The 20,336-nt window shown below is 49.5% G+C and overlaps 3 protein-coding genes and 2 non-coding genes across 6 annotated transcripts; 4 read left to right on the top strand and 1 right to left on the bottom strand.

Moving 5' to 3' along the window:
• The first annotated feature begins 9,856 nt into the window (after window positions 1-9,856).
• Window positions 9,857-9,927, top strand: TRNAG-GCC. Its single transcript has one exon. It is a non-coding gene; the product is annotated as a tRNA-Gly (tRNA).
• A 382-nt stretch (window positions 9,928-10,309) lies between these two features.
• On the top strand, window positions 10,310-10,381 carry TRNAM-CAU. The gene has a single exon. It is a non-coding gene; the product is annotated as a tRNA-Met (tRNA).
• Window positions 10,382-11,191: 810 nt separating this feature from the next.
• On the bottom strand, window positions 11,192-15,211 carry LOC120225286 (histone H2B type 1-C/E/F/G/I-like). 2 transcript variants are annotated; one of them, XM_039223533.1, is made up of 2 exons: window positions 14,811-15,211; window positions 11,192-11,526 (listed from the first exon to the last, which is right to left on the bottom strand). In XM_039223533.1, exon 1 carries the CDS (start codon window positions 15,198-15,200, stop codon window positions 14,820-14,822), a length of 381 nt encoding a protein of 126 aa, XP_039079464.1. In that variant the 5' UTR covers window positions 15,201-15,211; the 3' UTR covers window positions 11,192-11,526; window positions 14,811-14,819. The 2 variants fall into 2 exon arrangements, with proteins under 2 accessions (XP_039079464.1, XP_039079465.1); XM_039223534.1 differs by lacking the exon at window positions 11,192-11,526 and adding an exon at window positions 13,607-13,628.
• A 317-nt stretch (window positions 15,212-15,528) lies between these two features.
• Window positions 15,529-15,944, top strand: LOC120225293 (histone H2A type 1-E-like). The gene has a single exon (XM_039223540.1). The coding sequence runs from the start codon at window positions 15,529-15,531 to the stop codon at window positions 15,919-15,921; it is 393 nt and encodes a 130-aa protein (XP_039079471.1). The 3' UTR covers window positions 15,922-15,944.
• A 1,046-nt stretch (window positions 15,945-16,990) lies between these two features.
• Window positions 16,991-17,415, top strand: LOC120225296 (histone H3.1). Its single transcript, XM_039223543.1, has one exon. It carries the CDS (start codon window positions 17,005-17,007, stop codon window positions 17,413-17,415), a length of 411 nt encoding a protein of 136 aa, XP_039079474.1. The 5' UTR covers window positions 16,991-17,004.
• Window positions 17,416-20,336: the final 2,921 nt, after the last annotated feature.

Here is a 20,336-nt window from a genome sequence, read left to right as displayed (position 1 = left end):
CCATTCTAGAATAACAAATACTAAACTACGTTTAATCGTCTTTACAGAGGTCCTAGACTGGTATTGTCAGGGAATGTTAAGTCTATAGACGGACCCCGATCTCTGAGGAGAACGGGCACACATCTCATAGTGTTGCATAATATGGAAAAGTAGTGACCAGGGCAGTAAAGCAATTCTATTTACTGTCGTCTGTGGGGTGACCAGATGGGATGAGGGGCCGGCCCAGGGCAGTGAAAGCATTCACCTGCGGCCGAACAAAAGAGGCGGAAGCTTACCCAGTACACTGAGGGGAGCGGTGGGCAGGACCCCAGAGCAGAGGCTGTGTGCAGGGAGGCGGTGGTGGGGGGCCAACGTCATAGGGCGGAGTCAGGGGGCTTGGAGATGGTATGGGAGTGTCCCTTTTTTTGGTAATTGTGCCTGCTTGTAAGTAGCCCATTGGTTAGTTGGGGGCTATGCCATTTCAAGGAGGGGAACTTTCATGAGCTTGTTTGCATTCAGCTCCATCAGCTTGGGGTTCATAGGTGGGCCTATTGTCTTGCTCAAGGTTCTGTTGCCAAGCCTGTTGCCTTAGTAATTTATAAGAAAAAGGCAATCTTACCAATAACCTCATCTCCAGAAACCTGTAGACTCAGTCTCCTGGAGCCTTAATATGGCCCTCGCCTCCATAGTGATGTGGGAAAAAAGGCAGAAGGAAAGTGCAGGTAACATTACATTTCCTTGTAACCTGCAGCTCATGGACAGATACTTGAGGCAAATCCAGAGTATAACGTATCTCCAGGAACCCTCTACGGTCCTAATGTTAGTGCCTTCCTACAGGGAAACAACTTAGCTTGACCTTAGCCAGGCCTCAGGTATCTTAGGAGTCCTCTGTAGCACATCAAAGTCCTTCTGGAGGGAGGCCTCCCTTTTGACTTTACCTCCCCAACTCCACAGTATGTAACCAGCCACTCCACGCAAGCCCAGTGCAGCTCTTCCTGCCCAGGGGTCCTGTCCTGGCGCTTTAATAAAATCACCTTTTTGCACCAAAGACGTCTTAAGAATTCTTTCGTGGCCGTCAGCTCAGACCCCACGTCTCCAAAACCCCACCACACATGACACTTCCCCAAACACTTGGCTGTATCTACCATTTTTTCTTGGCCTGCTTTTTGTCCCTTGGGTCATTAACAGAAATGTTCATGACAAATGTGGTTTAACTATAAGAATTTGAGGCCCACAGGTAGTCATACAGGTGAGGCTAACATGTCCAAAACCAAGAAGAAGTTAAAAGTCTGGGACTTCAAAGGGAAGGAATGCAATTCACAGAAAGATAAAAAAGAATACAGGTTTGGCAAACAAGTGTTTGCTGGGCCATTCAGAAAGAACGGGACATAGAGAGGAATTTTAACAGATTTTGCTAAATTCCTCCCGGTCTCCCAGGCCTCGTTCCCATTATACTGTAGTTATGATGGGGTCTTGGAGTGTGGGGGGCCGGAGCTGACGGCCAGAAAAGAATTCTTGAGACTTCTTCGGTGCAAAAAGGTGATTTTATTAAAGCGTGGGGACGGGACCCGAGGGCAGATCTGCTCTGGGGTTGTGAGGAGAGACTGTCTACACTTGGGAGGTGGGGGAGATCAAGGTAAAGGCGGGGCTTCCAGAAGGCTGTCACAACGCTGTTGGAGGCCGGGCTGCGGTCAAGCTAAGGTTGTTTTCTTCTCTAGCAAAGCAGGAACATCAGGGCAGCAGGGGGTTCCCGGAGAAAAGTTATACTCTGTTTATGCCTCAAGTATTTGTCAATGGGCTGCCGGTTATAAGGAGATTTAATCTTATTACCATTTCCTTCTTGCCTTTGTTCCCCACAGCACTGAGGAGGGGAAGGTCAGGCTGGGGCTCCAGGACACGGAAAATACAGACTTCTGGAGACGAGGCTATTGATAAGATTGCCTTTTTCTTGTAATTTCGTGAGATAATTGTAAACTGATGGGAGACTCATGTCCTGCAGGGCGATCTCTATCAGGTAACCACTGGTTTTCTTTCCTTTCCTTCCTTCTGGGGCAGCCAGAAGTGCCTGAGGAATGTCACAGCCATTCCACCTGGGGGCAGGGGGCAGGGTAGAGTGGGGAGAGGAGGGGTAAGGGGAGGGGCTGGGGTGTTCCTCGCTAGTGCTTTGCCCTTTGGCTCCCTCATCAGTATCTATGGCGAGAGCTCCTTCCTGGATCAGTTCCTCCGTCTCAATCCTTTCAAGCAAGGAACGGAAGGTCAAAGATTCTTCCCTAACCTTCTGTTTCTTAAAAATAATCAGTCAGAAATAATCCACATGCCAAAGAGACACTTTTTGGAGTGGCAAATTTCGCTCCCCTATACAGCCAGGAGAAACCAAACAAAAACCCATGTTTTCATGGAGGTAAGATTTGTATGTGTAATTTGGAAAGGAGAGAGAGACAAAAATAAACAAGATATGTGTGTGACAGGTAAGGGCAGGGAAAAAAAGCCAGGAGAAAGAATAGGGAGGTGGTGCAAACTTTTCAGGCATTCCTGAGAATGTGGCATTTCAGCCACGACCTGGGGCCATGAGGCTGCAGCGGAGGATTGTGGGTGGAAGGTGGAGGAGGGAGGGATTGGTCCCAAGAAAGGCAAATGCCCGGGAGCTAGGGTGTGTTTGTCACCTCAAAATATGCCTTTTAGGTGTAAGGATTATATTGAGCTGTTTTTTTTTTTTTTTAAATAAATGTTTTTTTCCTTTTTAAGTTTATTTACTTTGAGAGAGACAGCACAAGTTGGGGGCGGGGGGAGGAATCAGAGAGAGAGAGGGAGAGAGAATCCCAAACAGGTTCTGCACTGTCAGCTCAGAGCCCAATGCGGGGCTTTAACTCACAAAACCGTGAGATCATGACCTGAACTGAGATCAAGAATCAGATGCTTAACCACGTGAGCCCCCCCAGGCGTCCCCTGAGTTAGTTATTTTTAAGAAAGTGCAGCCACAGGAGAAACTCTGAAAACTGAGTAAAAGCTACCCTTTTGTAAGAGACATACACATTCATAAGGGAACTCTGCATTTTGTAAGGGCGTCTCCCTGGAAGCCAGGATCTCCAAATCTTTAGAAACACTGATCAGTGGAGAACGAACCGACTTAATCTGCATAACAAACGATGCCCTTGCTTACGGTACTTTGCCTGAAAAACCTCCCATCACTGGCCTCCCTCCCCGTCCCCAACCCCCAACGTGGCTTTGGTCTTCAGCTGGAGAGGTATTTAAGGTGGTGGCTTGAGCCATTTGGGGACTTACTCCGTTTTCCTGGGTTTCTCCCAAGTATGCAGGAGGTACGCTTGTTATTATACTTGTTCGTTTTCCTCCTGTTAATCTTATTACGGGGATGTCTCTGCCAGGAATCTAGGAAGACAGAGGCTGTGAAAATTAGTGAAAGGAAATCTGTTTTGGATGGAGCCAGAGGCCAGCAGAGGGCGCTCGCGCCCAGCGCCCGGTTGCGCGGCCACAGCCGCAGAGGCCCAGCTGGCGGTTGGATCCTGCTTTCCGACCCCAGGCGGGGGCAGAACACCGTCCCCCCTCCGCCCCCGCAGCCCCCGCCAATCAAGAGCCGGTGTACTCTGAACCCTCGCTTTGCTCCAATGGACGTTTAGTTTACAACAAGCTTCCCCAGTCCGAGTCTTCCAGAAAAGAGTGTTCTTTTGTTGCAGGATTCTCGCACAGAGTCCCGACACCGAGGCTTTTCTTTCCAGGAAGCAGCTTTATTCGAGCCGGCACCGCTCAGTTGGGTTCGTACCCAAAGAACTGAGCGGCCCACATCACATGGCATCGTTTTTTTAATACATTTTCTATTTCTTTGTCTGCCATAAATGGTAACACACATAAACATGCAGTCTGATTAAGCTGTCTCCGTTTACAAGGCCATGGGGGATGTAGGCAGCTGGACCCATATCTAGGTGACCTTGAAGTCTTCTCTCCTCTCGTCTTCATTTTTTTCTTTCTCCTTAGGGAGGGGTTCCTACCACACTTTGTTCTCTAGATTTGCTCCTGGCCTTGGTGGCCCCAGATTGCAGGCCTCTGGCTGTTGCTAAGTGAACCCGTTTTTGCCGGTAAAAGCAACTGGCAGTTTTATTTTGAAGGTTAATGGGGGAAAACTATTTTTCCCCTCCTACCCCTGTGGCCGAAGGGAGGCCTCAGTGAAGGGGGTGAGGGAGAGCAGGTGGGAGACAGGCCGCAAGTAGAGGGAATTGGCGCCTGCCGCCCCACACGCGCCAGGTTAGCATATGGATCATTTTGAGCTGAGCTTGACAGAGGCAGAAAGAAACCTTCGCGGAGCTCCCATCTCTGACGAAACGCAGAGAAATCGGAGAAATGAGGACTACCGGAAATCCGTTCTCCGGCGGAATTTGATGGAAGGTCAGCACCAAGATAAGATGAGTCTGCACAAACAAACTTTACTAAAATGACCCTCGTCTAATATTAATTTCCCCGTACATTTCCATCCTGCAGTGTACCTCTCCTAGAAGCCGAACCCCTCTCTCCTCCGTCAGGTCATTTCTCTATAATTGTTCACCCTTCGTTGCAATGGAATATCAGCTGCCAAGTCAGACTGTTTCCTTGGCTTCTTTTCTGTGGAACCCCAAGCACATAAAGTTGAAAGTAAAACCTGTAGGACTTTCCTCCTGCTAATGTCTTTGGTCAGCTTAACTGACACATCCCAGGTACTAAAGCTAAGAGGGTAGAGGAAAAGTTTTGTCCTCCCCTAAGGAAGGGTGGGTCACTGTACAATTTGTCTTTTATGGTGGGTGAGATGGTTTGAATACAGGAGAGACATGATTGACCACGATACAAACAGGACAGAGCAGGGAGAGCAGTTGGGAGCATTTGCATTAATTTAGGTAAGAGATGCTGGTTGCCAGGGTCAGAGGGCAATGCAAGAGGTGGTAAGGTTCTGGGCATTGTCAAATGATAAAATTTCAGCCGAGTACATGTAATGATTTAATTGGTTTTGTTAAATAATTCATGAATTGGGCAGCATCCCATCTAGCAGGTAGAGGGGAGGTCCCCTGAACTAAATAAAAAGTTTTTTGTTTGTTTTTTCGATATTTACTTACTTCGGGGAGAGAGCAAGCAGGGGAAGGGCAGAGGGTCCATAACAGACCTGCGCTGACAGCTGTGAGCGGACCCAGGGCTCGAACTCAACATCAGGGAGCTCGTGACCTGAGCCGAAGTCAGACGCTCAACTGACTGAGCCGCCCAGGTGCCCCAATAAAAGTTTTTGAAGGCAGAGAGAGGAGAGAAACAAAGAAGGAAGGAAGGAAAGAGAAGGGAAGGAAGGGAGGGACGGAGGAAGGAAGGAATTGATTAGCAAGGAGTGCATTGTTGAGGCAAGGTCGCCCTCCTAAGGGCAAGTGGTCTATCAGTAAATTCCCTAGTTCTGATCAGAAAATTCCATGTTGACTGGTCAAAGGTTATATTCTTGGAAGGTGAAACTGCACTTGGGTTAGGGATTAAGTCTTGGTGTCCTGACTTGGGGCTTTAAGCTAATTGATGCCATTTGGGGCCTGGTGGTGGTGGTGGCGGTGGTGGTTTTTTAAGCAATCTAATTGCCTATTAAGTGGTTCATTGATCGGACAGCATCCTACCCAGCAAGCGGGGGGGGGGCTCTGGGGAGGTGGACAGGATGGGGGGCTTCTACAGGAAGGAGGGGGTGGGGCAACTAACTTATTGGCAAAAGAAGAGATTGTTTGGGGCAAGGTCACTTTCCCTTAGGGGACAAAGCAGAGGGTCCTGTCCTGCAAATTACCCCATTTTGCTTTGCGGGTTGGAGATGGAGATGACCTCACTGGTGGTTGCCAGAAAATTCCTGATTGACTGGGCAAGATTGCTTCTCCGCTTTAACGGCATATTTTGAAGAGACCTGACACTGTTTACTGATAGATTCCACATGGCCTGTAAGAGAGGAGAGTGAAAACTACTTCCAGTTTCCAGATACCCTTCCCTCACGACTGTGGGAGCCATTGGGAAGGGGACAGAATGGGCCACGTCAAAATATGCCACTTGGACACAATGATAGTTTGAGACACAGGCAGCGCACAAAGGTCCCTCTGAATCTGCTTCTCCCCGTGAACAAGGAGACAGGTGTCCCATGTGACAGGTGCCCGCCCTGTATCAGAAGCGCGAAGGCGTCCTTATCACCGGAAACAGGGCGCTTAAGGCTGTAAAAAGAAAACCACAGTGAAGGATAGCAGAATAATCCATCCCCAAATAAACAGAGTTTTTTTTTTGTTTTTTTTTTTTGAGAAAAAGCAGACCCAGTAGCTCTAAGAGCAAAGAAGTTACCCTTTGGTGAAGGCAACTTACATTTGTAAGAGAAGTCTCCATTTGTAAGGCTGACTCCCTCTCACCCCCAGAAGAGAGTGGGGAGAGTGGTGACTAAGTCACAGCAAACTCCGTGGGGAAGGCAGCAGGTTAAATCTGTACAGCCGCCTTCCTGTGCTGCCCGTCATCTCCCTCCCTCACACCCTATCTTTGTTTTGTCTTTAGCCGAAGATGGTATTTGGGGGGTGGCCCGGGCCATTCCAGGGAGATTTCCCAGGATGGTCTCCTGTGTGTAGGTACCTGTTACGAAACCTGTTCTTTCCTTGTCCGTCTGTTTGATGCGGGCGGTGGTCCTCAGCCACGAAGAACGAAGGGTGGAGGGAAAGTTATTTTTTCTCCCCTACAGAGTCTTCATCAATAGGGAAGATGAATACATAATAACTATTAATAATTATTAACTAATAATTAATCATGTGACATGTTTCCTATCTTTGTCTTGTCAGTGATTCACAAATGTACTGTTTCTTTGCCTGAAAGGCATAAAAGCTGCCTGCTTTGGTCACTTATTTGAGTTTTATATTTTTATGGGGTTCCTGTATGTATAAAATTAAAATTTTTTCCTCCCATGAGTCTGTCATATGTCAGCCTAATTACGAGGCCAGCCACAGACCCGGTGAGGTACGGAGGGAAGTGAACCCCCACCCACACCGGCATCGTGGCTCGTGCTTAGGACAAAGAGGAGCCGTCTCTCAGGTCCGCAGGGGAAGTTCTTGCTTTCAAGGTGACTAGGTCAACATGAGCATGTGCCCATTTGGACCAAAGACAGCATAGCCAGGGGTGATGAGGGAGCGTGGGGCAAGCTGAGTGTGATGGAGTTTCGGGGTGCTGGGGGCACGTGGGGTCCAGAACCCATGGCCAAAAGAGAATTCTTGAAGACATCTTTGGTGTAAAAAGGTGATTTTATTAAAGCACAGGGACAGGACCCGTGGGCGGGAAGAGCCGCACTGGGGTTGCGGGGGGTGGGGTGTGACTGTTTTATTGAGTTGGGGGAGACAGAGTCAAGAGGGGTTTCCTAGGAGACCTTCACATGCTCAGGGCTCACTGGAGGCCCAGCTACGGTCAAGCTAAGGTGGTTTTCCCTCTAGCAAAGCGTTAGCATGAAGATGATAGGGAGTTCTGGGACTTCAGGCTATTGATGGGATTACCTTTTTCTGGTTAACTGGTGATTTATCAGTTTAACCATTTGTGGGTTTGTTTTTGTTTTTTTGTTTTTTGGGTTTTTTTTTGTCCTTTCTTGTTTTGGAGTAGCTGAGAGTGTCCAAGGAGTACCATACATGTCCTACCTGGGGTGGGGTGGGGGGTGCTGTTAGCCTGCACTCTGCCCTCAGCTTGCCCCTCACTCTCTCATCAAGGGGGTATCTCATCAAGGGCATATCTATACTCGGTTGCACATGATCTCTTTTGCCCCCTGCCCCCAATCCAAGCTGAGCCCCTACGCAGGAAGCCTGGAGAGGGTAGGGGGGGAATGAATGAATGGGCAAGATGTTCCTTAAGAAGGACCCCCTTCCAGGTAAAGAGAGAGTCCCGGGGGCTCAGCCCAGGCCCATACTCGAGCTCAATCGCAAGTTTATGTGAGTGTGCACAGGCTTCCAGGGAGATGTTCCTATGTCTCACCGCGTTCCCACGGGGGGGGGGGGCGGGGGCTGCGAAACTACGTGTTAAGGACCTCCCACCCTAGACTTTACAGAGAGGTGGTCAGGAACAGTAAACAGGACTCTTAGCTTTGAGCAACCGTGAGCTTTTAAAGGTGTGTTTACCTTGTGAGTTAGGTTTGTACCGAATCTCCCTGAAAAAGGAAAAGAGTGCAGGAAAATCTGCTTCAGAGGAGAATTTCGGCAGCTGTCTTTGTGTCCCGTGATTCTGAGCCTATTTACAACTCTGTAAACTGTCGGTAACTGGTAGCAATGGAAAAGTGATGGGAAAATGGAATTGTCTCATGACGGGACATTTCCTCCTCCCCAGTCCGCGCCCCCTGCCCACTCCCACCGCGGAAAAGCCGGTTGTGACCCCTCTGACACATGCGTGTCACTATCCCTCATCTGTAAATGGCATCCCTGTAAGGCCACAAGTCTAAACGTCTAAACCAAACTGACTCCATGACAGGCTTTAAGTTTCCCCTCTGAACTAGAAGGCCTGAGTTTCAGCTTCCCCGAAACTTTTAGGCAGTTACACATTGCCCAAGGCAGGAGAAACCACCCTTGCAGCACCCAATCCGGAAACGCCAGCGACCACCCTCCACATTGTTAAGGGAGAGGCCTGGAGACAGAAACTATCGATAGGACCCTGTTACCTGATGTTAAAGTTAACCCGTCAGTCGCCGAACAAGACCCTAGGCTCGCTCTGTGATTGGTTGAATTTAAAGGTACTCTAAACATTGTAATTGGATCCCGCCAAAAGTAACGAATATTCTAGACAATGTGTATGGTCAAACCCGCTGTCAATGATGTTGAATAATTATGATTGGATCACTGTTCCCATGTCACAACTTCTGTAACTCCCCCGTCACAAACTACATAAAAACCCTATTCTGCCCTTGTTGGGGGCTCTCAGCAGGATCCACGGAGCTGGTGAGGTCTGGGAGCCCGAGCTCGAGCCCGTAATAAAGCCCTTTGCCTTTGCATGCGTGACGCGGTCTCCCCGGTGGTCTCTGGTCGGTGAGGACACTGCGATCTGGGTCTAACATCCCTTCTTTGACTTCTCGGAACCGGTAATAACCGCTCATCAGTTATCTCAGAAAGGAGATAAATGAAATCTTTTTCAAAAAAACCTTTTCAAAATTTTTATATCCGTATGAGAGTTATGATTGTACCTGGTCTTTTTGTTTGTTTTTTGGTTTTTGGAAATTACGCTTCATTGAGACCTCTGTGCCCTAGACACTAAAGGGGTTTCCATGGCAACCGAAGGACGCCTCAGCCCCGCCCTGCTTTTCTCCCCGACGGCCAGCAGATGGCGCCAACGGGCCATAACCCCTGCGTCCAGGGCCCCGACCTCGCTGCCAGAGGTCGCACTGTGGTCAGGTCCCCTCCCTAAGGAAGGAAAAAAAAAAAAAATCTCAAGGCGACCTGGCTATATGTATGTGACGACATCCCTCACGACCCTGTAACATGAGACCACGCTAATCAGACTGCATGTTAGTGTGTTACCATATATGGGAGACAAAGAAGTAAGAAATATATTTAAAAAACACGCCACGTGGTGTTCGGGGCTCAGTTCTTTGGGTACGAACCCAACTGAGCGATGCCGGCTGGAAAAAAGTTGCTTCCTGGAAAGAAAAGCCTCGGTGTCACACTCTCTGTGCAAGAATCCTGCTAGATGTCATGCCGCCGCCGCCAGGCCGGCTTCCGGGTCGCAGAACTTGCAACGAACGTGAGGTTTTCCTGAAAAGAGGGGGAAAGGGGCATCACTAGGTTCTGGTCGATAAGAACAGAACACAAGCTGAGGCGAAAAGTGCTCGCTTGTCGGGACCAGGGCGCAGCAGCCATTTCCAGGCCTGGCGGTGGCGGCGCGTCGTGGGGCATTGGTGGTTCAGTGGTAGAATTCTCGCCTGCCACGCGGGAGGCCCGGGTTCGATTCCCGGCCAATGCACGGGCTCGTGGAGCCATCGCTTTTCCGATCCTTTCGAATAATTTTTAAATCGCTCCGGTGCGTGCAGACGTAGGATGCCTCCCACGCTGGCCTTGGGGGGCTTCTCGTAGCCGGTGGGGCTGCGGGGTGCACACGAGCTTCCGCTCGGTTCAGCGAGGCAGGCGGGGCAGGCTGTGTTCCCGACGGGATCATCGAATGTTTTGCTTTCAAAATATTTGGGGTCAGTGTATTCTGAGCTCATTGTCCTCTTCGAAGCATGAATAATAAGTGGGCTTTGAGGGGGGAGAAAAGCCCCAAATATCTTAGAGAAAGAATAGAAAAAGCAGCAGCCTTTGGAGGGAAATAGAATAAAAGACTTACCTAAAGAAGCTTGGCCGTGCTGAGCAGAGTGGCGCAGCGGAAGCGTGCTGGGCCCATAACCCAGAGGTCGATGGATCGAAACCATCCTCTGCTAGGCGGCCTTTTTTTTTTTTCTTCCAAAAAAAGATGCATCGAGAACATAGTTTCTCCTCAGTCTCTAATGAAAGCCTTGGCAAGTCTTGGCAGGGGAAGTATTTTGGAGACAATAATCCACGAATCAGAAAGCTTCTAATTAAGCAAAGTCGGGTGCCCCGGTCGGAGAGCAGGGATTCAATTTTAACCCATCAGCTGAAAGGTCACATCTCTACCTACTACTGTGTGGTAAGACTATAAGACCGTAGGTTTAGATTTCAAAAGAACCGTAAAGAGCTATTTTCAGTTTTGGAAATTTACTTAAGGACAGTTTGGAGTATTTAAAATGACAGCTTTCCCAACAGTCTCTCCCCGCTTCCTGTCTTCCACCTGCACCCCCTCCGTTTTCCTCCTTAGCATATGGTATGCGGTGTATTTTATAGTATATATTTTCTTTCCCCTGGGATGTAAATTCACAAGAAGGGAGATTTTTTTGGTCTGTTTTGGTGATTTGGTAAGTTCGGGAAAAGTGAAAAGCTACAGTTTCTAATATACCAAACACCAATATTGGATATTTTTTTTCACCTTCTCTTACCTTTTAAAAAATTATGAAAGGATACAAAAATGACCACGCAAAATCGACCTATTATTTAACATGTGGCACATTCACTAGAAATCTCTTTTATATTAAAGAACAAAAGCGCACCTGGAACGGCAGCATCCTAACTGCATCCCCGGCACCGCCCTCTATCTCAGGGCAGCACTACGTGAATTCGACGTGCATATCTCCCAGGTTTTTAATAAATAAATTTTATTTACAAAGAGTCTGGGAACAGATCCTACAGGAAGGCTTTTATTGAAAGAGCACAATACTTATTTTAAAAGATGAGACAATCTGGTAAAATAGCCAGAAAGGAGTGGCGGTTGCCGCTGGGGTGAGTGGTGGATGGGACTCAAGCCTTCGGATTCCTCAGAGTGCTGGTCTTCGGTCACAGTCCTCACTGCATGGCTTTTAATGCGGACGCCGGAGTTTCCAAACCGCAGAGTTTCCTCGTGTGGAGCCCGATTCCTCTTGCAGAGCTGGGTGTCCACTCGACGGGCTTTGGGGGAGGACGTGGAGGCTGAGAGCAGCTCGCTCCTCCCCACCTTCCTTTCCACGTTCATCACCTGGAATCATTTAGATTTTATTAATATCTACAACTGTAATTCCATCTCTATCGAGTTGTTAAATAGCCTAACCATTCGAAGGTGATCAAAGATGCACCCTCCACGGGTCACATAACCTGCTGGAGGCTGCCACAGTGTGACAGTGAAAGGCCACCCCGGTGTCCCCTCCATCCACCTCCAAGTAGTTGGTAATTTATTCTGACAGCTCATAACCCTTTTATTAGTACTCCCCTTTCCCGTCTTACTTCTCCACGCCCACATCCCACTCTCAGGCCTGCTTTCATCAGCAGGTACCAAATAGTGGGATACCAGCACCTACCCTTGAAAAACATCCTTTTCAGTGCGGATGAGACAAAGCCCCTTCTCTGCTATGGAGAGGAATCGATCCTGTAAGGCTTCGTCAACGGACTAACGTTTCCGATGAAGGATTTTCAAAGACCTCGAATTCAGATTATTCCTATCACCTGAGAAAGTAACATTTAAATGCTAAGCCTGCCAATGATTGTCTTTCTCTTTACCAGTGTATTGCCCCAGTAATAAGATGCTAATTCGAACCTGCATGTCGCCTCAAGATCTTTACCTTTGTGATATTTCTTTGCTCAGAAGACAATTTGGTTCTTATTTCTCCCAAAGCATGAAGGTAAAGTAAAATAAAAAATAACATAAGATCAATGATTCACTAGATAGTTGAATTAAACAGAATGTGTGAGTGTGTCTCATTTAAACGGACAGCAGGAAATAAGAGACTAAAAGAGAAGGCCAAGCTGGGTTCGGGACCAAGGGTGAGCCATTTATAGAAAGGGAGAGATGGAGCTCAGTTTAAGATTCGTGTGGCTCCTTCAGTCTTTCCTTTCGTTCCTCCTAAGACAGGAGAGATGGGGACAATCACTAAGGAAAAGACTGGACCAAAGAGAGTAGATAAAGGAGAATATATCACAATAAGACAAATGTAACATAATCAGATATGAATGGGTTTATTTAACCAGGTAACTATTAAACCCACAATAAACAACTCCGCTGTTCACTTTTATTTCATTGCTGAGAGCAAGCTTAAAGAATTAAAATTTTTTCTTTTAGCTCACTTCTTTATCAGTGTGTTTAATTGGCGAACAGTGGCTGTTGAAAGCCTGCGGTGTGCATGACCCCGTGCTCTGCCCAGACCTTTCAGGTGAGGCTCGGATTCCTTTCCGTGGAGGACTTAGGAGGCTGGGGAGACCTGGGCACTGGAGCTGGGCTTTGGTGGCGGTGAGTGTATGGGACAGCTTGTCACGGGTACAGGAGTCTCTGTGAACGACCAGAGATCCCCAACTGTGAGCTTAAGGGTTTGGTGAAGCGTGCAGATGTTACACATGTTTTATTAGTTGCCTATATTGAAATTTAGAATATTCAATATTCGAATGCGTATCCTCTCGAAATTTGGAAAGCCCGCTGTCCAGGGCTCGCGGCCCCGCAGGGCGACAAGCAGGGAAAGTCCGCCGCGTGGGCCTCCTGACCTTCAGGTCCGCCACCCCCGCCGGTCCCATCACGTGCAGCCGCTGGCTGGCATTATAGCAACAATAAGAGAACAGTGAGATGCGCCATTAAAACCGGGAAAGTGACATTTGGGGTGAAAAGTCCATGTGCTTCGAGAAAAAGAGCAAAGACCTCATTTTTGTGTGCAGGTGAGGCAAGGTTTCTAACTTTCCGCCCGTTTTGCTCTTATGGGCCGGGACTCTGAGCATTGGATCCTCTGGTGCAGGAACAGCACAGCACAAGTGTCTTGCTAGTGGCACTTTAAGCCAAGTGTAGACACTTTTTATGAAAGACAATTGGACTGGAAGGTTGACAGCAAAGCATGGAAAATGGCTTTATGTGCTGTAATGGATTGAATCGTGTTCTCTCCAAGTTCATATATTTGAGCCGCAACCGCAGCGTGACCGTATCTGGACACACGGCCTTTAAGAGGAAATTAAGGTTGGATCAAGTCATAAGGAGGGTCCTGACCCAGTAGGACTGATGCCTGACAAGGACGCTGCCCACGCAGAAAACAGCCCCCATGGGACACGGCTGGAAGCGAGGGCTACCCCGCCCACACCTTGATCTTGGACTCGTGGCCCCCAGATCTGTGAGAAAATAAATACATGTTGTTGAAACCACACAATAAATGGTACTCTGTTGTGGCAACACCGAACTACTGCAAGCATTTTAACAGAACGTTTGGCCTTGATTGGGCAGAAGTGTCAATGGAGGAACACGAGACAGAAAGATCTAGAAAGAAAATGTCTACCTGCAAAGAGGGCAAGAGTCAGATTTGGGGGAAACAGGCATATTTAAAAGGGCGGAGGGACCTGCGAAATGACCAGGGTTACCAAGTTCATACTGTGACCCCTTCGTGGTGGAAAAAGTGCATCTTAGTTACTTGTAGTCATATTGCCGACTCCTGACCTGTCTTCAGAGAGCAGCCCTGCAAAATCAGAGGCTTGAGTGTCCTGTCCGGTGATTACAGGACACAGAGCGCTTGTTACTTTGAGGACTAGAAATAGAGAGTGCAGGGCTCTATTACTTTAAAATTTATTTTAGGGTGCAGATAATTTTCTTTTTTTTTTTTTTTTGACAGTTTTAACACGACAGCAATACTCACCAGGACTTCCTATCATGCGCAGGAGTGACTGTTGAGGAAACTCACTAAATCGGTTAAAGGGGACAGAAATACTAACTCTACCTATCCCCTTAATGGTTGTCCTTGGGAAGCCCTGGACCTGCTTCCACTTTCTTGCCACCAGACGGCAGAAGAGGACAAGGCGACCTAACGCTGCACTGTAAGGGCCTCCAAGGATGGAGGGAAAACTAGTCTCGGAAATAGAGCAAAGAAAAAAAAAAGTGAGGAATATGATGTCGCTGAGCTCAGAAACATGGCGAAATTAGGGAGCTGCTCTCCAGGAAGCAGGTCAGCTATCGTTGGGCTCTGCAACCAATCCCCAAGGCTTAAGGGCGGGGCCTCCACTGGCAAAGTAACCAAAGGCGAATTTGGGCAGCTGTGGCAGAGGACAAAGCTTAAAGCCTCTTCCCAAAGGGCGTCAAAGAAACCACACTAAAGTTACAGGCCAATAAGCCAACATGCTCCCCCAACCGCCCGTGTGGACGACTTACACCCTACCCTTCCCCCCGGTTGTTTTCATAACTGTCCGAACCCAGCCCCAAACACGTCTAAAGGAAACGAGACAGACGAAATAGGCCAGCTGCTTTCTGGGAAAATGTTGGTGGCTCTGAAAAGAGCCTTTGGGGTTGGGTAGCAAGACGCTTACTTGGCAAGTTCACTTGGAGCTGGTGTACTTGGTGACGGCCTTGGTGCCCTCGGACACGGCGTGCTTGGCCAGCTCGCCGGGCAGCAGCATGCGCACGGCCGTCTGGATCTCCCGGGACGTGATGGTTGAGCGCTTGTTGTAATGCGCCAGGCGTGATGCCTCGCCTGCGATGCGCTCGAAGATGTCGTTGACGAACGAGTTCATGATGCCCATGGCCTTGGACGAGATGCCCGTGTCGGGGTGCACCTGCTTCAGCACCTTGTACACGTACACCGAGTAGCTCTCCTTGCGGCTGCGCTTGCGCTTCTTGCCGTCCTTCTTCTGCGCCTTGGTCACCGCCTTCTTGGAGCCCTTCTTCGGGGCGGGGGCGGACTTGGCGGGCTCGGGCATGGTCGGGAGGACACCGGTCGCGCTGGAGACAGACAGCGGAAGACAAATAGTAGCCGCAAAGCGCGGCTTGCCCTTTTTATATAGAAGCCCTTATGCAAATAAGGTGTAAGTTACAGCCCTAGGTCTCATTGGTGACTATTCAAATGACATCAATAATCAGCTCTGCCCAATCACGACGCAAGGATCGCAAAGCTGCATTCTCATTGGATAAACTAAAGCCACAACCCTAACCAATGCCAAGTCTCTTTTTTCGCGCCCAATAAGGGTTATAAAAAGTGCTGGTCTCGTACCCGTTTTACTAGTTACGCTTAGAGAACCCAGTTTCGTGATGTCGGGACGCGGGAAGCATGGCGGCAAGGCGCGCGCCAAGGCCAAGACGCGCTCGTCGCGGGCCGGGCTGCAGTTCCCGGTGGGCCGCGTGCACCGCCTGCTGCGCAAGGGCAACTACGCCGAGCGGGTCGGGGCCGGCGCGCCCGTGTACCTGGCGGCCGTGCTCGAGTACCTGACGGCCGAGATCCTGGAGCTGGCGGGCAACGCGGCGCGCGACAACAAGAAGACGCGCATCATCCCGCGCCACCTGCAGCTGGCCATCCGCAACGACGAGGAGCTCAACAAGCTGCTGGGCCGCGTCACCATCGCGCAGGGCGGCGTCCTGCCCAACATCCAGGCCGTGCTGCTGCCCAAGAAGACCGAGAGCCACCACAAGGCCAAGGGCAAGTAAGGCCGAAATTAATAACTTCACTAAGACCAAAGGCTCTTTTCAGAGCCACCCACCATTTCTGTGGAAGAACTGAACACGCACTTTTACTGAACCCTACGAGTAACCTGAAGTTGAGTAACAACGCGGTCATCTTTGATATACTCAGTACCATTTGATTAATCTGTGGCTTGCTCCATCAGAAGACCATTAAAACTCCTCATTGTCCCCTTCCCCCTCAGAACACTGTTCTGGGTAATTAAAAAGTAAATTTCTATCGTTCCAGCAAATACATTAAACATTAAGCCTATTTTGTTTTTACACCTCACCCCGTCCCCGTGTTTGTCATTAGGAGACCTGGTGGTCCATTGGTCAATTAAAAGCTTCCAAACATTTTCAGAATTACTCCTATGTGAAAGTTCTAATTACTGGCCACTAAATGTCACCATGCCACACCCTGCTGATTAAATTAACGCAGGATCTGCGGGTTAACCCAGTTAGCTCCTTGATTTCATCAGAATCGGTTAATGAAGGTGTCAGATAACTACTCGTTATTCACTCTAACATACCCAGCGCCCGTCCCCACACCACGCAGAGCAGAGTCTGGGTGTTCCCAGGAGCCAGTGTTCCTGTAAAACCTTTGTTCCAGGTCTTGGTACCGTCATGAAACAGTATCTGCACTGCTTATGCAATGCATCTGAACACTGCAGTTATGAAACAGAACTTATTTAGTGAGAAACTAACGACACATTATTCCGGTGTGATCCCCCCTCCCTTTCGAGGAGGAAGAAGCTGAAATAATGCATTTTTTAAAAGTTACTTTAGGCGCTGACTTCCACAGATTCCAGATCCGAGCCTGCTTCACTAGTGGAATCTTAACGTTGGAGCACAGCGATGATTGCGTTCCTGTAACAGTAGAAAATAAAATCAGTAGCCTGGAAAACAAGACTGTGACAGAGATCTTAGGACCCAAATGACTATTGGAGGAGGAACCAATCAGGTTACTCCCGCGACAGTTCTGGCCAATCAGGACCATATCATCAGTATAAAGCCTGGCGCCGGCGCCAACTCTCCAGTCGCTGGTTTTCAAAACGCAGGTTTCTGGCCATGGCTCGCACGAAGCAGACGGCGCGCAAGTCGACGGGCGGCAAGGCCCCGCGCAAGCAGCTGGCCACCAAGGCGGCCCGCAAGAGCGCGCCGGCCACGGGCGGCGTCAAGAAGCCGCACCGCTACCGGCCCGGCACGGTGGCCCTGCGCGAGATCCGCCGCTACCAGAAGTCCACCGAGCTGCTCATCCGCAAGCTGCCGTTCCAGCGGCTGGTGCGCGAGATCGCGCAGGACTTCAAGACCGACCTGCGCTTCCAGAGCTCGGCCGTCATGGCGCTGCAGGAGGCGTGCGAGGCCTACCTCGTGGGGCTCTTCGAGGACACCAACCTGTGCGCCATCCACGCCAAGCGCGTCACCATCATGCCCAAGGACATCCAGCTGGCGCGCCGCATCCGCGGGGAGCGGGCGTAGACTGTCCCCCCGACGCTGGTCGGGGCGCCCGCGCTTTCTCCCTCCCAAAGGCTCTTTTCAGAGCCACTTCCGTTTTCACCGAGAGCAGCTGTTGTACTACTGGGCTGGTGTGTGTTGAAAGTGCAGTTAGCGGAAGACCCCGGGAAATGGAGACTGCGTATCACAGTGTTCCTCCTGCAGCCAGACGGTCTCTTAATGCAAAATATGTGCTTGGTTGCTGAGGCCTCGCCTGCCTGACTGTCTTCCATTAGCTACTCAAGCAGTTCCTGAAGACGCTGCTCATCGAAAGGCTCTCTAGAGACAAAGTTGCCATTTGGCCCCATGAGCGACCCAGATGTAAAAATAGAAAGGAACTTTGCTGTGTAAAGCCAGATTCAGCATAGATCCGTATTTCCGGCCCCCTTGCCTCACGCACCGGGAGTCCGAGTTCGGTGGAACTGTTCTCCGGTGTATCCGCAGCACGCGGGACGGCCCCTTACCTTGCGCGTTGAACTTGTTCCCAGGAGGTGGGGGGTGCTTCTAGGTTAAAATTCGGCAATGCCTCTGTTTTGCCTACAAGCTAGCAGGCTGCAGGCCTCACATTTTCCTGATACTCCATTTCTTGTACACAACTCCAAAAAAGAGCAAAAAAGCTACAATTTGGCCGAGGCCGTAGCTCTGTTGGCCAAACAAATGAGCTGGTGTGCAGACCATTCTTCTCCTGGCCTTTCTCATTGTTTAGCACAAACATCTGGTTACTATAGGGTAAAGCTCAGGAATGTTTACTCCACACGCACTCTTAAGATTCGATGCTGTACAGGCAGCATCCTGGCCCTCGGGTCCCCATCTCTAGCTTCCGGGAGCCTGACCCCCGTGCGCCAGGAGCGCACCACAGGCAGCCTGACGCCCGAGGCCTGGAGGCCAGCCGCCTGAGAAAGGGCAACCTCCCTGGGGTAGATGCCAGTGTGGGACCACTTGGGGAGGAAATAACCCTTACCCACGGGAGGGCTTTCTTCTTACCATTGTCCCTCACGTGACAATACCCTCTTATGAAACGCTCCAGAACTGTTCCCCTCAAACCCGTGTGAGTCAAATGAGTTTTTGCCCCGCTTTGATCTCCACACGGAACATACATGTCATGAGGCCAAAGAGTTTTTTCACTGTTTCCTGTCCTATCCTGGGAATAGTAAAAGCCTGACACACGGCAGGTGCTCATTAAATTCCCATTGAGTGAATGTACTGTGAATTTGCTATCTTTTCCACCCATGAGAGCCGTCAGCCCTAGGCCGTCACTGAGGCCTCCCGCCTCCTGCATTACGCCTGTGAGCCTGCATGCTTTGCATCACGACTATTTTGATTCCCATGGGGAGTAGATAAAACGCTGACAATCATAGAAAGCTTGACAGTGTCCAGAAGTATCTTTACGTATCTTTTTGGATGTGAACCTGACTGTAGCTGGGGCTTAGACAGGGCCTATCACTAACTACTCCCTCACTAGCTCCAGACAAGTTTATCTTTTCCAAAAGTACCCAAGTATTAGGGGACAAAGCTGGTGGATCTGTTTAAGATTCTTTCAATAAACCCTAGGAGGGAAGAAGATCTGGATGAGCCTCCATTGGCTGTAGGGAAATAAAGGAGAATTAGACTTTTTTAATGTTTTATTTATTTCTGAGAGAGAGAGAGAGAGAGAGAGAGCAGGGGAGGGTCAGAGAGAGAGGGAGACACAGAATCTGAAACAGGCTCCAGGCTCTATGCTGGCTGTCAGCACAGAGCCCGACGTGGGTCTCGAACCCATGAACTGTGAGATCATGACCTGAGCTGAAGTCAGACGCTTAATCGACTGAGCCACTCAGGCACCTCGAGAATTAGTTTTAAAAAAAGAAGAAAAAAAAAAAAGCTAGGGGTAAGAAAGCCTAGTCTCCTTAAAGCAAAAAGGCTCAGGGTCAGACAGAAGTTAGGCTGTTTGGGTAACTTCCAGATCCCAGGACATCTGCTGGGATCGGGGCGGGGTTGGGTTGGGGTATGTGGAACAGTGAGGATATATTCTGTTGGAAGACTAAGTCTGGGCATAGTAAAGGTGGTTTTAGGACAAAATTCTGATACTCTTACCTTCAAAAATGGAGCCTAATTCTTCTCCCTTTGAGTTTGGACCAGATTTAGGGACTGGCTTCTAGTGAATGGGATAAAGCAAATGGATGGAGTCGAAGTGGAGAGCTATTTGGAGACTAGGTCACAGAGGGTTGTTTCCTGCTTGCTCTCTCTCCGGTCACTTGCCCGGGGACACTGACTGCCGTGCGCAGCACGCAGGCAGCCCACGGAACTGCTGCTTCTCCAACAGTCTAAGAGCAACCCTCAACAGCCATGGGAGTGAACCGTCTCCAGCCCCGGTCAGGCCTCAGTGGCCAGGCCTCTGTGGACAGCTTGACTCTTCTTGAGAGACCCTCAGCCAGACCGCCCAGCTACACCACTGTTTTCTGACCTTCAGAAGCTGTGTGAAATAATAAATTTGTTCTTAATTTGTAATAAATTTGTTTTGGGGATAATTCATCACACAACAGAGAATAATTCATGCAATGGAAAGAAAACACCAGCAGGACTTAGTGGTCACCCAGTGGGCTCCATGAGTCTAGACTAAATGACCACATCCCACGGTGCTGCACCTTAGCCACGGCCCAGTTAGCAGCGGGTTTTCCTTTGCTGCTGTCCAGGGGCTGGAGACCAGCTCTGTGCCCCTGAGGATTCAGCAAGGTGAAGCCTTTGGCTCCTCAGGTAGGGCCGCGTTGACGGTTATGTACCTGATATGGTCACCCCCAGCTGCAGGCTTTAGAGGGCGTGGGGAGTCCTCGCTCACTCTCAGTAGCACTTTCTCCCTCTCTTTTTGGAAAACTACCTGCTGAAGGTTCCATCTCTCTCTCTCTTTTTAAAATTTATTTATTTACTTA

This window comes from Hyaena hyaena, unplaced genomic scaffold (genome assembly GCF_003009895.1).
Source record: "Hyaena hyaena isolate Hyena2069 unplaced genomic scaffold, ASM300989v1 scaffold_1367, whole genome shotgun sequence".
Classification (NCBI taxonomy): Eukaryota; Metazoa; Chordata; class Mammalia; order Carnivora; family Hyaenidae; genus Hyaena; species Hyaena hyaena.
The sequence above is the reverse complement of the archived record's forward strand: the minus strand, read 5'-3'. Positions and strand labels throughout refer to the sequence as shown.

Excerpts from the sequence above, each read along its gene's own strand:
- LOC120225286 (XM_039223533.1), bottom strand. The coding sequence starts at position 15,200 with ATGCCCGAGCCCGCCAAGTCCGCCCCCGCCCCGAAGAAGGGCTCCAAG.
- LOC120225293 (XM_039223540.1), top strand. The coding sequence starts at position 15,529 with ATGTCGGGACGCGGGAAGCATGGCGGCAAGGCGCGCGCCAAGGCCAAG.
- LOC120225296 (XM_039223543.1), top strand. The coding sequence starts at position 17,005 with ATGGCTCGCACGAAGCAGACGGCGCGCAAGTCGACGGGCGGCAAGGCC.